General features: G+C 41.1%; 1 protein-coding gene across 1 annotated transcript in view; it reads left to right on the top strand.

Annotated features, from left to right (window-relative positions):
- LOC146986361 (solute carrier family 23 member 2) overlaps window positions 1-17,426 on the top strand; it is a 58,096-nt gene that overhangs the window by 21,783 nt on the left and 18,887 nt on the right. The window contains exons 3-6 of the mRNA XM_085780141.1: window positions 4,776-4,933; window positions 8,677-8,860; window positions 11,269-11,450; window positions 13,774-13,891. Of these exons, the coding sequence (XP_085636267.1) occupies window positions 4,776-4,933; window positions 8,677-8,860; window positions 11,269-11,450; window positions 13,774-13,891 (642 nt within the window). The remainder of the gene's footprint in view (window positions 1-4,775; window positions 4,934-8,676; window positions 8,861-11,268; window positions 11,451-13,773; window positions 13,892-17,426) is intronic.

Here is a 17,426-nt window from a genome sequence, read left to right as displayed (position 1 = left end):
TTGTTAACCATGTTCAAGGCTCCTAAACAAGCAAGTTTTCTAACTGGGATCGAGCTCCATTCTTCTGTGTCAAAGTCCTGAATATTATTAAACTGTCCCTCCATCATAACCTCCTTCAAATGTGGACTTTGTCGCTTCACTTCTGCCTGTGCCCTCGTAATAACTATGGCCACTAGGTGTCACCTAGCAACAAAATGTGACACAATAACCTGCTGCAAAAACAACACTTAAGCTTATTTTTTAGAAGAACAGAAAATGTTTGCGTTTTCCATTAACATGATGAGGGATATGTGGTTCATTTCCATATTTTTTTCAAATTGCAAAAGAGTTGATTCTGACACAAATCAATAAAGTTAGTTTTATTGATGCTTGTTTCAGTGTTTAAACATTGCAGCATAAAATCCACATGCGGTCACTGCAGCATTATAAAGTTTTATTTTATGTTTAGACTCATAGCACTGCAGGCACAATAAAATCTGATGCTTCATTGAAAGAAAATACGCCGCATTGTCAGAGACGCCAGATACATAATGATATCGTGCATATTCTCAAATGTATGCAGCAGTGACAAAGTGTTGTTCATGCTGTGTTTTGTGCAGCCTGTGCTTGTTAAACGGGGCCATAGAAGTGATGGATACCTGTGACAGAAGGTCACCTCAGCCGGCCAACACGCAGGACTTGTCGTAAAAACTAAGCAAAAGATTTATGCTTTATGCACTTACCGTCACTCGGGGAGTGTACGCCATACGCCATCCAATGTGATGCAATCCAGTCCAAGAATAAATAAACACTACTTTACGAGGCTTACGAATTTAGCTTTGTCCAGACTGTTCCAGGAATTTACACCATGACAGGTAAAGATTAGTTTTTGCTCTTTTAAAACCAAACAAAGGCTTAGCCATAGAGGTAAAACATCGGTGGAAATATTTCCGTGATGTCACTCTGAACGGTTTACAAGGGCACTGACGATCAATGTTGAATCAGGAGGCAATGACGAATGACCTGTTTGCTCATTGGAAAGACGTATTGCTGCGTGGATAAGCCGCTGTGAGCCCAGATTTACATCGACAAAGACTGTATCACTGTTCAGATTGCAGCATTAAATGTCTTAAGTGATGTGATCTGTCATGATCCAGGTGTTATCACAGCTGCCCAGGCCACTGCTGCTGAGCTGTTGTTAGCATTGTTAGCTAATACCAGCTGATAATGTGACAGTTTGCATGACAAAGCAACTATAACTAATTTAATGACACAGAAACAAGACTAAGTGGCTAATAAACAGTGTCATGTGCAGCTTTTATTTTCTGTTGGTGCACAGAACAGCCATATTGGATTGTGAGCTCAGGGGGTTACTGAAGTTCATCCAACTCCGCAAGTTGGTATTTGGACTTCAAAAGGAGTTTCTGATGATTTAAATGGGGGGCAACCGCCATTCCGACATCCCACCAGTTCGAAATAGGCCTCTAATTGTCTGAATGGCAACACTTAATTTTCTTTTTTATATATACACATATGTGACCCAAATTTCAAAGTTGAGATTTTGGTATCAATGGAAAGATTAGAAAATAAGCTTTAAAATGATACCCTAGTCAAAGTCATACATTTGATGGTTTTCGAGATGTGGCCATTTGAATTACAATCTTTCACTCTCTTATTCCGTTCTAAAATCTGAGAAAATTGCAGTTAAAATTTTTGCCAGTGACTCTGGCATCTGTTCCTGTACCACGTGATTACACGTACCCTATACGGTCCCTTGTTGTCATAGATCAATGACCCTCGGAAAGCTGGGAATCTCACAATTCAGATGCTGTTTACAGCTCGTCTCTATCATAAACGGTTCAGAAGTTGTCATGTTTTGTTGACGTTTTGTAAAACATGTGCAAGCGTGTACGTTCGGTTTAGCATCGTTGCTACGTTCTGTTTAGCATCGATGCTACGCTCTGTTAGCGTCGATGCTACTCAGTTTAGCATCTGTTTCTGTACCCGTCCCTGCTCGTCATAGAGGCACCATTCAATGACCGTCGGAAAGCGGAGAATCCCGCGATTCAGATGCAGTTTACAGCTCGTCTGGTTCAGGAGATATTTCATGTTTTGCACCGAAGCAACACTCATTTTCAGAGGGTTTAAGTTGCAAGTCAACTTTAATCATCATTTACGTGCCTATTCTCAATTATCTGGACTGTGAAACTTTGGGAGATTGTTTTTGAATGTCATTGCTTTGAAATTAGGGTAAAAAAATTTTTTTATTTTCTATGGGTTTTCTACGTTATCAGCTGATTATCTAAAAACAGAACGTTGCGACATCCGACTCATTTTGATAATAATAATAATAATAATAATAAGACTTTATTAAGGACACAATCAGAGGTCCATAGGGACTAAAAATACATAAAAAACAGACAATAAAAACATGGCAACAGTTAATGTAAAACAAACATCGATCACAGACATAGATAGAACGGGTCACATATATATTTGGGGCTTTTTGACCTTTAAAGGACAGGACATAAGAGAGAGAGACAGGAAATGGGAGGCAGAGAGGGGGCGATGACACGCAGGATAGGGCCCATAGACTGTAAAAAGAATGGACGTAGCGTCCGTGACGTCACCCATTGGTTTTGGGGAGTCGTTTTTGTGACTCAAATATGGCGGCCTGAACAGCGCCATGTTGGATTGGCCGGCCGAGTTCCCGCCCACTGGCCTCGAAGCAGCTGTCCACGGAGCTGCTCGGACCTGTCACTCAACGTTTCCGCGCCCTAATTGGTCAGAATTTTAACCTTATAACAGTAAAACGGCAGAGTTAAAAAAAAATTCACCCCCCTCAGAGTGTGTGCGGGGGTAGAAACTATCGATTGAGACGAAAAAACGTTCTGACACCAGGCTTTTAACATGTTTACTGAGGATGTAAAGTCGGCGATTTTAACATGGGGGTCTATGGGGAATGCTCCCTTCTGACACCAGCCCCCAGAGGAATCCGAGGGGATTGCAGTTTTTTGAACGCGGAAGTGAGCTTCACTTCTCAGACCGACAACTGCCCCCTTGATAGGGCCGCTCATTCCGACAATTTTTGCCTCCTATGGTCGGAATGACGGTATTGCTTTCTTTTTTAAAATATCCTGCCTTTCCAACAATTCCTTTAATAGCGTATTTTTTCCACAAAAGATTTTGCACTGGTTGGGCTTAGGCAATGAAGAAAGGAGTTGGTTAAGGTTAGTAAAAAGACCAGGTAGAGGATAGACAGGCAGACTAGTCCCTGTCGCCTTTATAGCCGATTTTAGGATTAAATTCTGAACATAACCTGGTCGGGACGGGCTAAAAGAGAGCCACCTTTGTAGTACAGGAGAGCCTGGCTTTAGACTCATCATACCTCGCTAACCCACGAAACTGGCTTCGCACTTTGCAGTACACCCCTCTGGTACTTTCGTCCCTGCTGACACTTGCTGCTGTCCCTGTCGCTGCTGCCGCCGCCACCGCTGCTGGTGCTGCTGCTGCTGGGAGCATTGGTGGTTGTAGACGCAGTTCCACTTAGTTTTCTTATTACAAACTTGTCTATTTTTAACTGCCGATACGCAGCCAACCTTCACATTTTTGCTGTGTGTGTGTAGCCTACGTGACGGCCTCTTGTTTAGCCGTAGCTTGTCTCGCTCGCCAGACCCTCCTCCAGAGAAGGAGCTCTGCAAGCCAAATCCGATCATCCGATTGGTTACGTGACTACGCTAACTGTGCACGCACAGAGCTGTAATGATTTTGATTGGATAATACGATTTAAAGCAGAAATAAGTGATATATTTGTGTTAATATAAGTCTTAAATAGTTATATCTTCCGACAGCAATCACTTACATAGAGTGTTTGGTCTGAATCACGGGTCTGTCAGTCACTCTGCTCTGCTCTGAGTCGAGGAGAAAACATTTATCGTATCCTACAGTTTTTATCCAATGAGGAGAGAGAACGGCATGCAGGGCTGTGTGTGCAGCCAAGGGACGCCGTGAATGTGGCGACGTAGGGACGAGGACTGTTATGGTGCGTTAAAGGAAACTCGTTTTTTTCCGACCTGTGAAGTCGTACCAGTTCAATCTGGTACATAGACTGTACAAAAAGACGTACTGGTACGATTTCACGGGTCGGAAGTTACGAGTGGCCGTTATAGTGACTTTCACCGGTAAAACAGGTCGGAAAACACGAGTGGGTTGCCTGGAACGCTACAAAGTCGTAAGTTGTGACTTGAAGCTGTAATTTATGATTTCAAAAGCCTGCCTGGAACGCAGCATTAGCGAAAACGACCGGATCACTCACTTCTGCTTTAAGTAAAGGCAGTTCATTTTAAAGATACAGTTTCACCACAAGTTTCATTTATTCACTCATTTTATTTTATTTTTTTGATCAGCCATCCCGATTGGCCAGTGGGTGCTCAGCGTTGCCAGTGGGTGCTCGAGCACCGGAGCACCCATGGGATCGGTGCCTATGGGCCTATGTCTGACTGGTGCGCCAGAATGGCAGTTGCCCCCCTGTGGGAACACAGGACCTAATTTTCAGTGAAAAAAAAAAAAATGTTAGAAATGTGGGAACATAGGGCTGTGGGAACACAGGGCCTAATTTTCAGTGGAAAAAAATGTAAGAAATGTGGGAACATAGGGTTGTGGGAACATAGGAGTGACCCCGGAATTGACAGCATGTAACCGATTTAAATGAGAAAAATCTGGGATTATTATAATGTTTGTTTTTTTTAAAGGTAAAACATGATCACATCCTCAAATGTCTTCCCTCTCCTTTGCAGCATTACATCCTTGCTTTCGGTGGCATCATTGCGATCCCGCTCATCCTGGCCGAGCCGCTCTGCATCAAGGACAACAACGCAGCCAAGAGCCAGCTCATCTCCACCATCTTCTTTGTGTCGGGGTTATGCACGCTGCTGCAGACAGCCATCGGCACCAGGTACATTCCCTCACTGTCTCACATGCTGGCTTCATAGAGATATCTCCTGCACGAGACTCTGCAGAAGAGCTTCTTTGTTATTACCTGGTAAATCCTTAACGGCGTTTCCACTTATCTCCTAAATATGCCACCATGCAGGGTTTCACAACGAACTGAAGATTTACTGACACCTCCCATCATATATCATCTTATATTTTCAAACGTGACATGTGCCATTAATTCATCGGTGATCTGTGTCAAGACGTGCGAGTACCTGGACATTGATAGAATCATTACAATGCAATATGTCAAGGTGATCACACCTGACTTGTGTGATTGTTTTATTGGATGTTGCACATAAAACACTACCAGGGATAATGACGAAATGTAGTGGAACCTCTTTGAACAGTTTTTTTCCGCCGTTAAAATAGCAACAAAAAAAAGACACAAACACACCCTCAATGCACTTGCACCACACATTTGTGACCGTGCACTTTGGATCATTAAAATAGAGCACACTGGGTTTCCACACTCTGTTTCTCCCACACACACAAGATTTGACAGCTTTCGCTTCTCTAACTCCGTGGGATGGTATTCATTTGTGTGTGTGTGTGTGTGTGTGTGTGTGTGTGTGTGTGTGTGTGTGTGTGTGTGTGTGTGTTCACACTTTAAGTGCTGTCGGCTAGGTTCAAGATTTACAGCAGGTACAAACTGAGGAACTGCCCTGGTGAAGAATGTTCACAAGATAGCAGAAACCACCACATGTTCCCTGACTACATGAGTCCAACAATGCACACACACACACACACACACACACACACACACACACACTGCCTCTTTGTAAAAGCCCTTTCATAAAGTTCACACAAAGCAGCACTGAGGCACCTTCACAACCACCTGAAGTCGTGGTTCGGCTCCAGAGTGAGTTTCTCCGTCCTTCTCTGTGTGACGCTGACGCTGGAAACGAGACACCATGGGCAGAAGTTGTGAAACACTTAAAGCTTCATGCTCTCCAAAGCTTAGGCAGCTTAATTTGTGGTTTTCCTCTTTTTACAACAATCGTGGGAGCTGTTTGGCCCTTTGATAGGAAAATCCATGTGAAGCTCTTGTATCCGTCTCTGTTCTGCAGCTGCCTCCCACACATGCAGTACAGTGCAGTACAATACAGTACAGAGCTCCACACACGTACCTTGTGCCGCCCCCGTAATTTGTAAGCCTGCGCAAATAGCTAAAGCTTATGTTTGAGTTTGCCGCCTACACAGTTTGGCAAAAGCTTAAAGGGACAAAAATGGGATCAACTCTGACATTGAATAATAAGTGAGTTCTTCTTTATTTTTATTGCACCTTTTCAGATCAGAAGTGGTTTGTGAAACAAGACGATATGAAGATGAAAAGGCACAAAGGCACTCAGACAACAGTGCACAGAGAAAAGCAAAGAAAACTATACTGTACAAACATGCACAAGCCAATATGAAAACATGTTTCTGTTAATGCGTCCCAACTTGTCCTCAAGTTCCAATTGGAAATGTACAGATTTTAAGAAGCCAGAGGTCATGTTGATGCTGCATGATGCTCAAGTGATGATAAGGTTGAGTAATATTTCTTTTTGAAAACTAAATATATCATACTTTTTACTCCTTAAGGCAACAGAATGCACTTACTTTTATTTAGAATTTTTTTATACACCACCATGTGCTCATCACCAGACGACTCTGCCGTCAGCCATGTTGTGTTAACTGCATGTTTTAGCAGCTCAGTTTCATACTTGTCAGTGTCCTACAATAACGATGGTGAAATTAGATAAAGATGAGGCAGAGGACTAGTTTTTGGAGGTAAAGAAAGGTTCCTTTCAGGTGAAATGCTTATTGTGTCTACAACCAAAACAACGCCACATTAAAGTGACTGTGACTTTGTTTGCTGATTCCGTAGTGAGATTTTTATGGCGGTTTCCATGGCATCATATCATGTCTATCTAGCTTTTCCTTCACCATTTTTTTACGGTCACGCAGTAGGTTTAAAGGGATATTTTAACATTTTGGCAAATTCGTCCATTGCCATAATCCCTATAGTCTTACAGTAGGGGTAGGTTTCTTACCTTTAATTGGAATATGGCAATGAGCAAATTTCCCAAAATATTGAAATATCCCTTTAAGGAGTACTATTAAACCACTGTGTTGATCTACAGGGCTGCTGCTGAATATAAGTATCGATCAACACACCTCTAATGACCACTTGCATATGCTGAGACAAGTTTTCGTAATTTTGAGAATTTGTCCTGAAAGCAACACATTCATTAACCCTTTGATGCACAACATGGGTCTAAATAGACCCGAGTGAGTTTTTTTATGCTATATATTTGCGAAAAATTTATTTCATCATATAGTATTCCAGGTATTCCTCAATTAACTTGTTTTTGATCATAATACATCCATATTTTATTTTTTACTTTTTCACTTTTTTAATAAAAACACATTTTGTATCACTACCCCTCTAATGCGCAACATGGGTCTAAAATGACCCACATTCATTTCCAATGTGATTTCATGCTGAGTGATAGTTTCTTTGCTGTAACTTTTGAAATCTATTTATTTTATGATTAAATGTTCCAAGTATTATTTAATATCTTGTTTTTTATTAGTGGGGTCAATATTTCCATTTTTCATTTCTTAATTGTGAACAAAAATGAACAAAAATGTCTCAGTGAGTGGACCAGTTGAAAAAACAAGCATAGCAAAAATACTTTAAATTTAGCATTCTCTCACTATCTATACCAACAACAGACCATTGTTTCCTTGATTACAATAATGACTAGTCATTACTTGTCCTTTTTTCCCTATTAATAGCTCTGTTGACATATTCTACGGTGGTCAACAGCTAGCCATAGTTTATTCTATCTGAGTAGGCTATTTCAATGTTATATCTTTGAAATCACAGCACAGTATTTATCATTTACTTCAGTAAATATTCTTTTTTAAGCACATATAATCATATTTACTTGTTTTACAATTATTCCAATTTACCTAAAGAAACATTTGATGGCTCATTAAAGATAACTGTGCATAATTAATAAGGTTTTAGTTACCTTGAATAAGTAGTTACATTACTTGTCATAAAGGGAAATACCTTAATATTAGCAAGCTAGCTAACTCTTAACATGACAACAATAGAATAATATTCTATTGTAGACACCAGCTAGAACATGTCAACAGCTACCTAGCTAGCTAGCTGGTGACATGTTCTACTGTAGTTAACTAATACAGTAGAATGTAGAAATGTCAACTGCTAGCTAGCTAACTGGTCCACTCTTTGACTTTTTGTCTGTTTGTTCATAAAATAAGAAAGTAAAAATGGAAATAACACCCTGTACTAATTAAAAACAAGATATTCAAATGATACTTGGAAGTTCATAAAATAAAAAAGTAAAAATGGAAATAACACCCTGTACTCATTAAAAACAAGATATTCAAATGATACTTGGAAGATTCAATCATAAAATATATTGATTTTAAAAGATACTACAAAGAAACACTCACCCAGCATGAATTCACATGGAAAATTAATGCGGGTCATTTTAGACCCATGTTGCGCATTAGAGGGGGTGTGCGTATGTTGTGCATCAAACGGGTAAACACATTAAAATTCTCAGCTCTTCTACCAGGTTTGCTTTGAGCAGATTCAGGTCATCCTGCTTTTCACAGACCTGATACCATTAACCTACTCCGTGACCTCTGACCTTTAAACCCCTCTGGCTTATTGACTTGTAGGTTACCGATCCTCCAGGGTGGGACGTTCAGCTTTATCACGCCGACTCTGGCCATTCTCGCTCTGCCCAAGTGGCAGTGTCCGGCTCCGAAAGCACCCACGGTCCTATCCATGCAGCTGCACAACGGAACCAGCCCGCTGCAGATGGAGGACTCGGATGAAGTCTGGATGTCACGCATGCGTGAGGTATGAAGAGTATTCACGCTTCACAGGACCTTATGTAAAAAACTGCATCCATAGAGACTGCACAAAATGTACAGTCTTCACTCTGTGCACTCTTATCAAAAATACAGGTTGAGATCAAGGAAACTGATGACCGATATTTCGAACTGATATTCATTTGTAGTAAAATGCAAATGCTGGTGTAAAAAGGTAGAATAACACACCTGGGAGAATGAATACAGTAAACTGCTTGTTTGCTTTTATGTACACTGTAAAAATCTGTGGTAAAAAAGACCTTACATTTTTGTAGAATAACAAAACTCCAACACAAACCTTGGTTCACTGGGTGGGACATGGTTACACAGCCAAGAGTGGTGACTTCAGAGCATCAGAGCCAAAGGAGCGCGTTTTAAAATAAATTTATTTTATTGGTTATCGGTGAAAAAAATTGGCCAGTGCCATTCATTGTAAAAAATGCTGAATATCGGCTGATAATCAGTTGACCCCTTATAAATGCGGTTTCCAAGCAAGTCTGTGCGTGTCTATCTTGCACATATCTTAAAGGGACAACGAGGAGTTTCTATTTGATTATTAAAAAAGTCTCACGTTAATGTGGATGAATCTACACTACACACACTCGTTAATGGCCCCATTTTCGATAAATATATCGTTTTGTCTCTATCGTTATTTTGTTATTATTAGTGGCAGTGGAAATGCTGGTTGAGCCGACCAGCATTTCCTTACTTTAGGTTTCGCGGACGCTCATGAGAATAACGCAGTCGAATCGCCGTTTATGGTCGGAACTACGGCGGTAACTGAACCTCTTTGAACCTCTGACTTTAATTCTTGATGAATGAAAACATGAGTCTGTCTTGCGCCGGTCAAAGAATTCTACAGTGCGCGCGGAGGCTCATAAATGTAGTGTGAAAACACTTCGCTTTCCAAAACTCCTCGTTGTCCCTTTAACTCATCTCATAATGAGTATGTGCAAACCTCCAACTAGAAGCTACTGTCCTCTGCTCGACTTGCCCCAGTCTTTGTCAACAAGACACGGCCACGTAAATTAAGTAAGTTAAGCTAGCTTTCCAAGACAGTAGCGCCCTGTGGCCAACAGAGGGCAGCAACTTACGAGCGCGGCAATATCAGCTCCCTTACGAGACAGACAGCAGTTTAAAATCAGATATCCAATCAGATCAGATTTGTGTTTCTTTTTTATTTTATCTTTAAACTTCAACTGGTCAAACACTGATTGCCTTGTTTGTCCTGACTGCACGCAACTGCTGTGATATCATCAACACACTTGTGAGTTTTCACAACACCGCCCTGCAGACACGTCTCAAAAGTGTCTGCCAAAGCGCTTGGTATCACTCAGTACCAATATCACTATCTCCTCCTTGGTAGTTCCTGCTAAATCTATCGTCAGATCACATTTTCACTAACACACATAATCAGAAACACACACACACACACACACACACACAGGCAGAGATACACATTGACAAGGTAAGCACAGACCTATTTGAAGTTTAAATAAATGGTCTTACCCACGATGATCTTTTCACAGATGTACTGCGTGTTTCAGAAGGGACTGATCATACAGCAACCACACCTTTGCATAGCTTTCAGTGTGGAAGATTTGTGACGTGCTATACAGATTTTTCTGCAACGGGATGTGTTTTACTACTTTCACATGTCCTGCAGTTTAAACAGCACGGTAGCAGGAGAAAGCAGCAGCAGGCTGAGAGTTATAAAAACATCTTTAGCGGTGGATTTATGAAACTACCTGTTCAGGTCGCACTCAAGTTGGAGTTACTTTTGCTTTTGTTTGTTCTATTTTTTTCTGTGTTATCACTCAACACGTACACATCTCAGACAGCCATATACTGTAAAGTCACACTGGGTGGGGAGGTCAGAAGGTCCGAGGCCGTGGCTGAAAATGTGGATTTCTGCCACTTACTGTACAGCCGCAACTGTGATATGAGTCTCTATTCTGTAAAACCGCCAGGCAGCGAAAACCTACAGTATGTGCTGAAGGTACTGTACATGTTTTTAAAAAGAGATTTAGGAGGCAACTGCGGTTGGAATATGCTCAAATATGAATCCATGCTGTAATCATGTAATGTAATCCTTGTTTGGAGTTGGGCTTAGGTTGGTTTTTCGGGTTGGGGAATTGTCATTATTATTGTTAGTGTTATTTTCATGTTTATATATTATATTTTTTTTCTCCCTTTCTTTCTCCTTTTGTTGTTTGTTGCATGTGATGCTGTGCGCTTGGGCCCCACTCAAAAGCTCTATAGCTTCATAGGGTGTCCCATTTCACATGTAAAATGTAATGTTTTATACTTGCTTCTTATTTTATTAGATATGTGAATATTGATTGATTTATTGATTATTGATTGATACTATATCCCTCCTGTCTTGCTTGTCCACAGATCCAAGGAGCCATCCTGGTGTCCTCTCTGCTTCAGATCGTCCTGGGCTTCTCCGGGCTGGTGGGCCTGGTGCTCAGATTCATCGGCCCTCTGGCCATCGCTCCCACCATCAACCTCATCGGCCTGTCGCTGTTCATCGAGGCCGGGAAGAAGTGCGGAGGCCACTGGGGCATAGCTGCTCTGTAAGTGAAGTGATGTCTGACAGCACAGTGACGTAGCCTATCGTACGGCAAAAAGCAGCATCTAATACAGTGAAGTTGTATGGAGCTAATACTTAAGGGCAGGGGTGTCAAACATATGGCTTCCTTGCCAAAACAGGCCCGCAGGATAAAGTGCGAAAATGACATACAAGAGGCATAATATTGTTGAAATTGCACGTATCTCACTCAAGAAATTTCGGGTTCTTTATAATGTTTTTGCAAAAGCATAGTTCATTAACCGTCAACATCTTAATAATGTACTTATACTTATTTACACACTTATTTATAGGTTATTCTGGTTTTATCTTACCAGCTCGCCCCATTCGAAATCAAACCGTTTCGCCAAGAGGTCAATGACCACTTGGCAAATGGTTTAGCACGTCTTTTATGGGCGAGTGAGTTTAAGTCCAGTACCGCTAACCGCCACACGTCTTCACTTCTCCTCACTGGTACCTCGTGACTGTGGCTGTACCTGCAGACCTCTGTTACATTGGTACACATTTAAAGTGAAAGTCTGCACATGGTGATTTAAACATCAGTCAGCAGTCGACTGGACTGAATGAGGGACAGGAGGGTGAACCTGGTCACCTTTGGTTTTAGGACTTGAGTTGACAATCAGTCACATATCGTGGAGCCAAACCAGGTTATTTTTCAGGATACGTGTGGTCTTTTTTCTTTCTTTTTTCTTTTTCTAACCCCTTAAAAGTCTGGCTGAAGCATTTTGAACCATTTGTAGCTGATAAGAGGTTGAACATGGGCCAGAGCCATATACAGGGAATTAGAGTAATCCGGCTGAGAGGTGATAAAAGCCTGGACGTCCGTTTTTAGGCCTCTCTGAGAAAAACACACATTCAATGTGTTGTTTTTAACCACATTGTGAGAATTGTTGATGTCAGTGTTGGTGCATCTCATGCTCAATGATATAAATAGTGTGGGAAAAATGTATCCCATGTCTGTGTTCAGTACTGTACATCTGATGGAATTACGAGACTTAATTAATTAGCGACAAAGCAGCTAGGTTTTGAAATGGCAAATATAGTAATGTAAGATAAGATAGTAGAACACATGGGAAATGAAAAACATTCCCAGACGAATGAGTCAGTTTGTTCTCTCCAATAAAATCTAATTGTCATGTTTCTATGCTGCATTCATTCACTGTTTATTTGCTGTTTTCCTCTCATTTTGTCTCACTCATGTCCACTATCTAAATCCACCTAATTTCCATGACGACAGCTAATGGACCTCACTGCTCCACTTTAGCCCCCGTCTCATGTACCTTTGCCCACCCCCCCTCCCTCCCTTGCCCTGTCCAGACCCTTGAAACCTGTCTTCATTATCCGCTGCCATCTCCAGGATAATGCAGACTAAACCCATTACACAGAGTGATCCTTGTGGGTTTTAAAAGGTTCAGCACATCCATATCCTGGTGCCGTTTTATGGATGGTAATCAGTCAATCCCCCCCCTCCCCAGACTCTCCCGCCACACAGCAGGGGAGCTCGGACAACCTCGAGATGAGAAGTCGCGAAGGGATGATGATGAAGCTCACGGATCGAATCATGTGCTGCTCTCTGTGATATCACATCAACATCTCCTGCATCGCTTCCCATCATATATAATCAATTAACATTTCTTACCGGCAGTTTGTGTGTGTCTTTGTCTTTCAACCCAGAGCATATTTGTCATTCCAAACATCCAAACTAGGTGTATATAACTGAATTTTCTCCTTTTTGCACTCATTGGTTTAATCTGGATTGGTGTTTCAGCTTCGATGTAAATGTTTAAATCGGATTTGAGTGACTTTTGGTTATGCACAAACTGAGAGATCATTCTTCCCTCTAAAATAAAATAAACCTTCTTTTTAAAAAAAAATATGTCCACTAACTTGGACCTGTGTTCAGCAGGCTGCAGACTTTCCCACTGAAATGACATGCACCACGGGACCTGCATCTTAAACCTTGAATAGTCTGGAATAGTATTTCATGCACAGTGTGCAGTGTTTTCATGCACAGCATGCAGCATTTCATGTGCAGCACGAAATGTCATTCAAAGGCAGACATCTGCGTATTTTGTATGTAATAATGGCCACATTCACCACGCTTTATAACCCATAATCCTTTCATGATGACAAGCATCTTATAGGCTCCTGTGTAAAATTACATGGTTTCACTTTGTCAGACCCCCGTGATGTGTGGAGGCATTGCATGTTTAAGCACAGTTATGCTAATAGCTGTGAGTGCCGTGGCTTTTCAGAGGAAACCACTGTGGGTGACTCACTGTGGGTCCTGTCTTGTGTTTTTTTCACAGCACAGTCGGTCTGATCCTCCTGTTCTCCCAGTACCTCAGCAAAGTCGACGTCCCCATGATCGCGTACAAGGACAAGAAGTGGACGGTTTTCCAGTATCCGCTCTTCAAACTCTTCTCTGTGAGTTGCCAACACCTTCCGGGCCTGATTCGTTCTGCTGCTTGTTTTCTTTCATGAAAAACAACAACAACAATGCATACATTTTTCTTCTTGTCCATAAAACCTGTTTAAAACCTCTTTTGGTTCAACACTATAAAGAACAATGTGCATTACCCAGTATCAAGCCACGCTTTATTGCCACTCCACTGCACAATTATGATGTAAAATCTATCTGACATTTACAAGGCCCGAATCATAACATTAAAAAAAAGGTGATTACGAAGTGCTACATAATTGGTTTGTATCCAGAGGAAATGCATTTTCATTGCATTTTTACAATCCAGGCAGCTCTTAGACCTGCTCCTGAAGCACCAGCACAGATAATGTTGGTTTCATCTTATTTTCCACTGCAGAAGAAGAAGGAGTACCATAAATTCTCAAAAAACGGCCAAAGACCAGACCCTGTCCAACCCGCGTGTGTTGAAGCCCCGACCCGATTAATTCTCGGCCCAAGCATTTTTTGCGTCTTTTGGGCTCTCTTTCATGTACATCTGCGGTTAACTGTATTCTTTGTATATCATATTTTTCTTAGTGCATGAATAAAAAACTTCGAATTCTGAATCTGAACAAAGCAGAAAAAGAAAAAGAAAAAGAAAACGGAAGCCTGTGGCCCGACCCGGTGTGTCCGGTCGGGTGGGTCGGCAAGGCTGGCATTGAGAACTCCTCTCTTTCCTTCTACTTTTAATCTTTAAACAGTAAGAATAGATCAATTTCTATCTTTGTTGAGCATAAGATTCGTTCAAAATTAAATATGGGTCAGTTCAGCAGTTGAAGCAAATCAAAGCCGACGCTTCTATTTGAGAATTTACAGCATTTGAACTGTAAGAAAAGCAAATGCCGGGGCACCGTGGTGGCTCACTCTACGGGGGCTCAAGCCTTTATGCTGCATGGCATTCCTCCTCTTTTACCCAACCCTCCTCTCTTTCTATACCGGTGCTATGAAAATGAACCAGAATTGCAAAAAATTATCAAATGATCCACAAAGTGATTTTGTGGTGTAGAAATTGGATTGTTTGACCCACAGTGAGTAACAGCAGGAGAGAAATGTGTGTGTGTGCATATAGTTGAGGACCAAAGATTTTAAAGACGATACAGGGCCCCATTTGTAAACCCTTCAGCTACCACTGTGTTGTGATTACGGTTTCCTCCTGTCAGGTGGAGCGCACCCGTGGTGATCAGAGTGGAGGAACGTTGTTGTTTTGAGGACCTTTTGTTTAACTAAGGGTTTCGTTTTGGTTTGTAACCGTAGTTACATACCTTGTCAGTATGAGAGCTGACAAGCGGCTCCACCGGTCGCTGTCAATCACACGGACGCATGCTGCTTTACATGCGTGGGCTTTTATATTAGTACACTGAGACAAGAGACCTGTATATTTTTGCAATACGGGTGCAAAATATACATCGCAAAGGTACAGGACTGACCTCCTTCCATGAATAAACACCGTTCTCCTGTCTCTTCAATAACAGCCAGAATAAATACGATGGGTCTTTTTGAAGCTTGTGTTTGTGCATTTGTGCAGCTATAACTATGACTGATGGTGAAGAAAGACAGCCTTTTAATGAAACGCTGACTCAATAAATAAAGGTTAAAAAGAATGACAAGAACATCAAACTGAAGGCAGGAGGGGTCTTCAGGGAACTGAAGACCTCTGAGTCACTCTGGCTTCAGGGTTCAGTCTCTTGGAAGTCATAAAGTACAACGTATAAAAATGCGAGACCTTTTTTTTGAAGCATGAAGGTATGAAGCCAAGAAAGCAAAGAGAAAGAGCCCACCTGCTGTGTGAGGTGTAGCCAACACCCAATAGGACACACAACCACTTTGTCTTATTCATTCAATCATCGTCAATAGTATTAGTGGATACACAACACATGGCATATACTTTGGCACTTAAAGCATGATCTGTTGTTGAATGTGACTCTTTTTGAGTTTTATGATTAATCATCCCACTCCAGTAGGGTTAGGGTGTCAAGATGACATCCAAACAAAAATCAAAGACATAAAGAACACGGTTTGCTTGGCTGCCCTCGAGCTGCTGTTTGACTCCACTCACAGAGGCATGCGTATGATGAAAGCATTCTTGTGCACAGCTCTGTGCTCCTATGTAGCTGTAGGTGCGATCCTCAGGCTTGTTGCGTACGGTATGAAGGTGTAAGCAGGTGAAAATTAAACAGTACAGAAGAACTGAAACGTGTCATGAGATCAGACCGTGCTCCTACTCCAGCTCCAAACAAGCCTGTGGAGACATTATCAGCTTCATATGAATTTATTTAAAGGGATAGTTCAACATTTTGGCAAAATAATATATAATATAATATAATAATATAATCGCTATATAGTAATAGCTGTAGGTTTGTTAATTTAACTTTTTCGGTGCAAGCTATTTTTAGAACGGTGGAGCAGAGCTGCTCAGAGCTACGCTATGGAGGTGCATGGGATATCTTGTTTTCCCTCATCAAACTCATCAAATACACAAATACAATTCATTACTAATCCACCTTAGAAACTGCACAAGCATAAATTAATTTAAGAAACAAAAAATTCACTTTCTATTGGCCCAATTGAGCAATGCATAATCCACTTTTCTTTTTTTTTTTTACATCACCTCACAATATTGATTTTCTCTCTCTCTCTCTTTTCTAATTGTTTTATGTTGTTTTACTGTTACTGTTATTACTGTAAATTAAATTTATGTTGAATGTTTATCTTTAGGAGGACCACTTGACAAGCCCTAAGGGTTTTTTTTGGTTTCTCCTGCACATTTGCTTTATCTACTGTATACTTTGTATGTTTTTGTTGTTGTTCCACTTTTTAATATGCTGTTTTATATATTTTATGTGCTAATAAAATACCATACAATACAATACACAATCCAACAACTCCAAAACGCTCTGATGGACAAGTTGTGACCTGCACAATCACCACGCTATGAGATAATAATGAAACGTTATGAGACTGAGTCGTTTTAGAGGTAAATACAGAGACTGCTTGCTGAAAAACTGTCCCTGAAGGCAACGTGCACCAGCAGTTTTGCATGAATTTACCTTGAAAACAACTCCGTCTTCATAAAGTTCCATTATTATCTCATAGCGTGGTGAATGTGCAGGTCACAACTTGTCCACCAGAGCATTTTGGAGTTGTTGGATTGTGTATTTGATGAGTTTGATGAGGGAAACCAAGAAATCCCATTAGCCTCCGTAGCGTAGCTCTGAGCAGCTCGCCGCTCTGCTCCGCTGTTCTAAAAATAGCTTGCACCGACAAATAAAGGTAACGTACCTACTGCTATGACAATAGCGATTATGGCAATGGGCCAATTTGACAAAATGTTCAATGATCCCTTTAATGTAAGAGTTCCTTTGCAGAAAAAGCTGTGCAACAGAAAACGCTGTGGGTGATATGAAGCCTGGTGTGCAACATTTAACTCACTTAATATTCTTAGAAAAATGCAGTAATCGTTGCCTCACCGGGTTTAAAGTTTCTCAGAAAAAGACACACACA

This window comes from Trachurus japonicus, chromosome 6, assembly GCF_045865225.1.
Source record: "Trachurus japonicus isolate A0001 chromosome 6, Traja_1.0".
NCBI lineage: Eukaryota > Metazoa > Chordata > Actinopteri > Carangiformes > Carangidae > Trachurus > Trachurus japonicus.
This window is presented reverse-complemented; position numbering and strand designations above follow the sequence as displayed.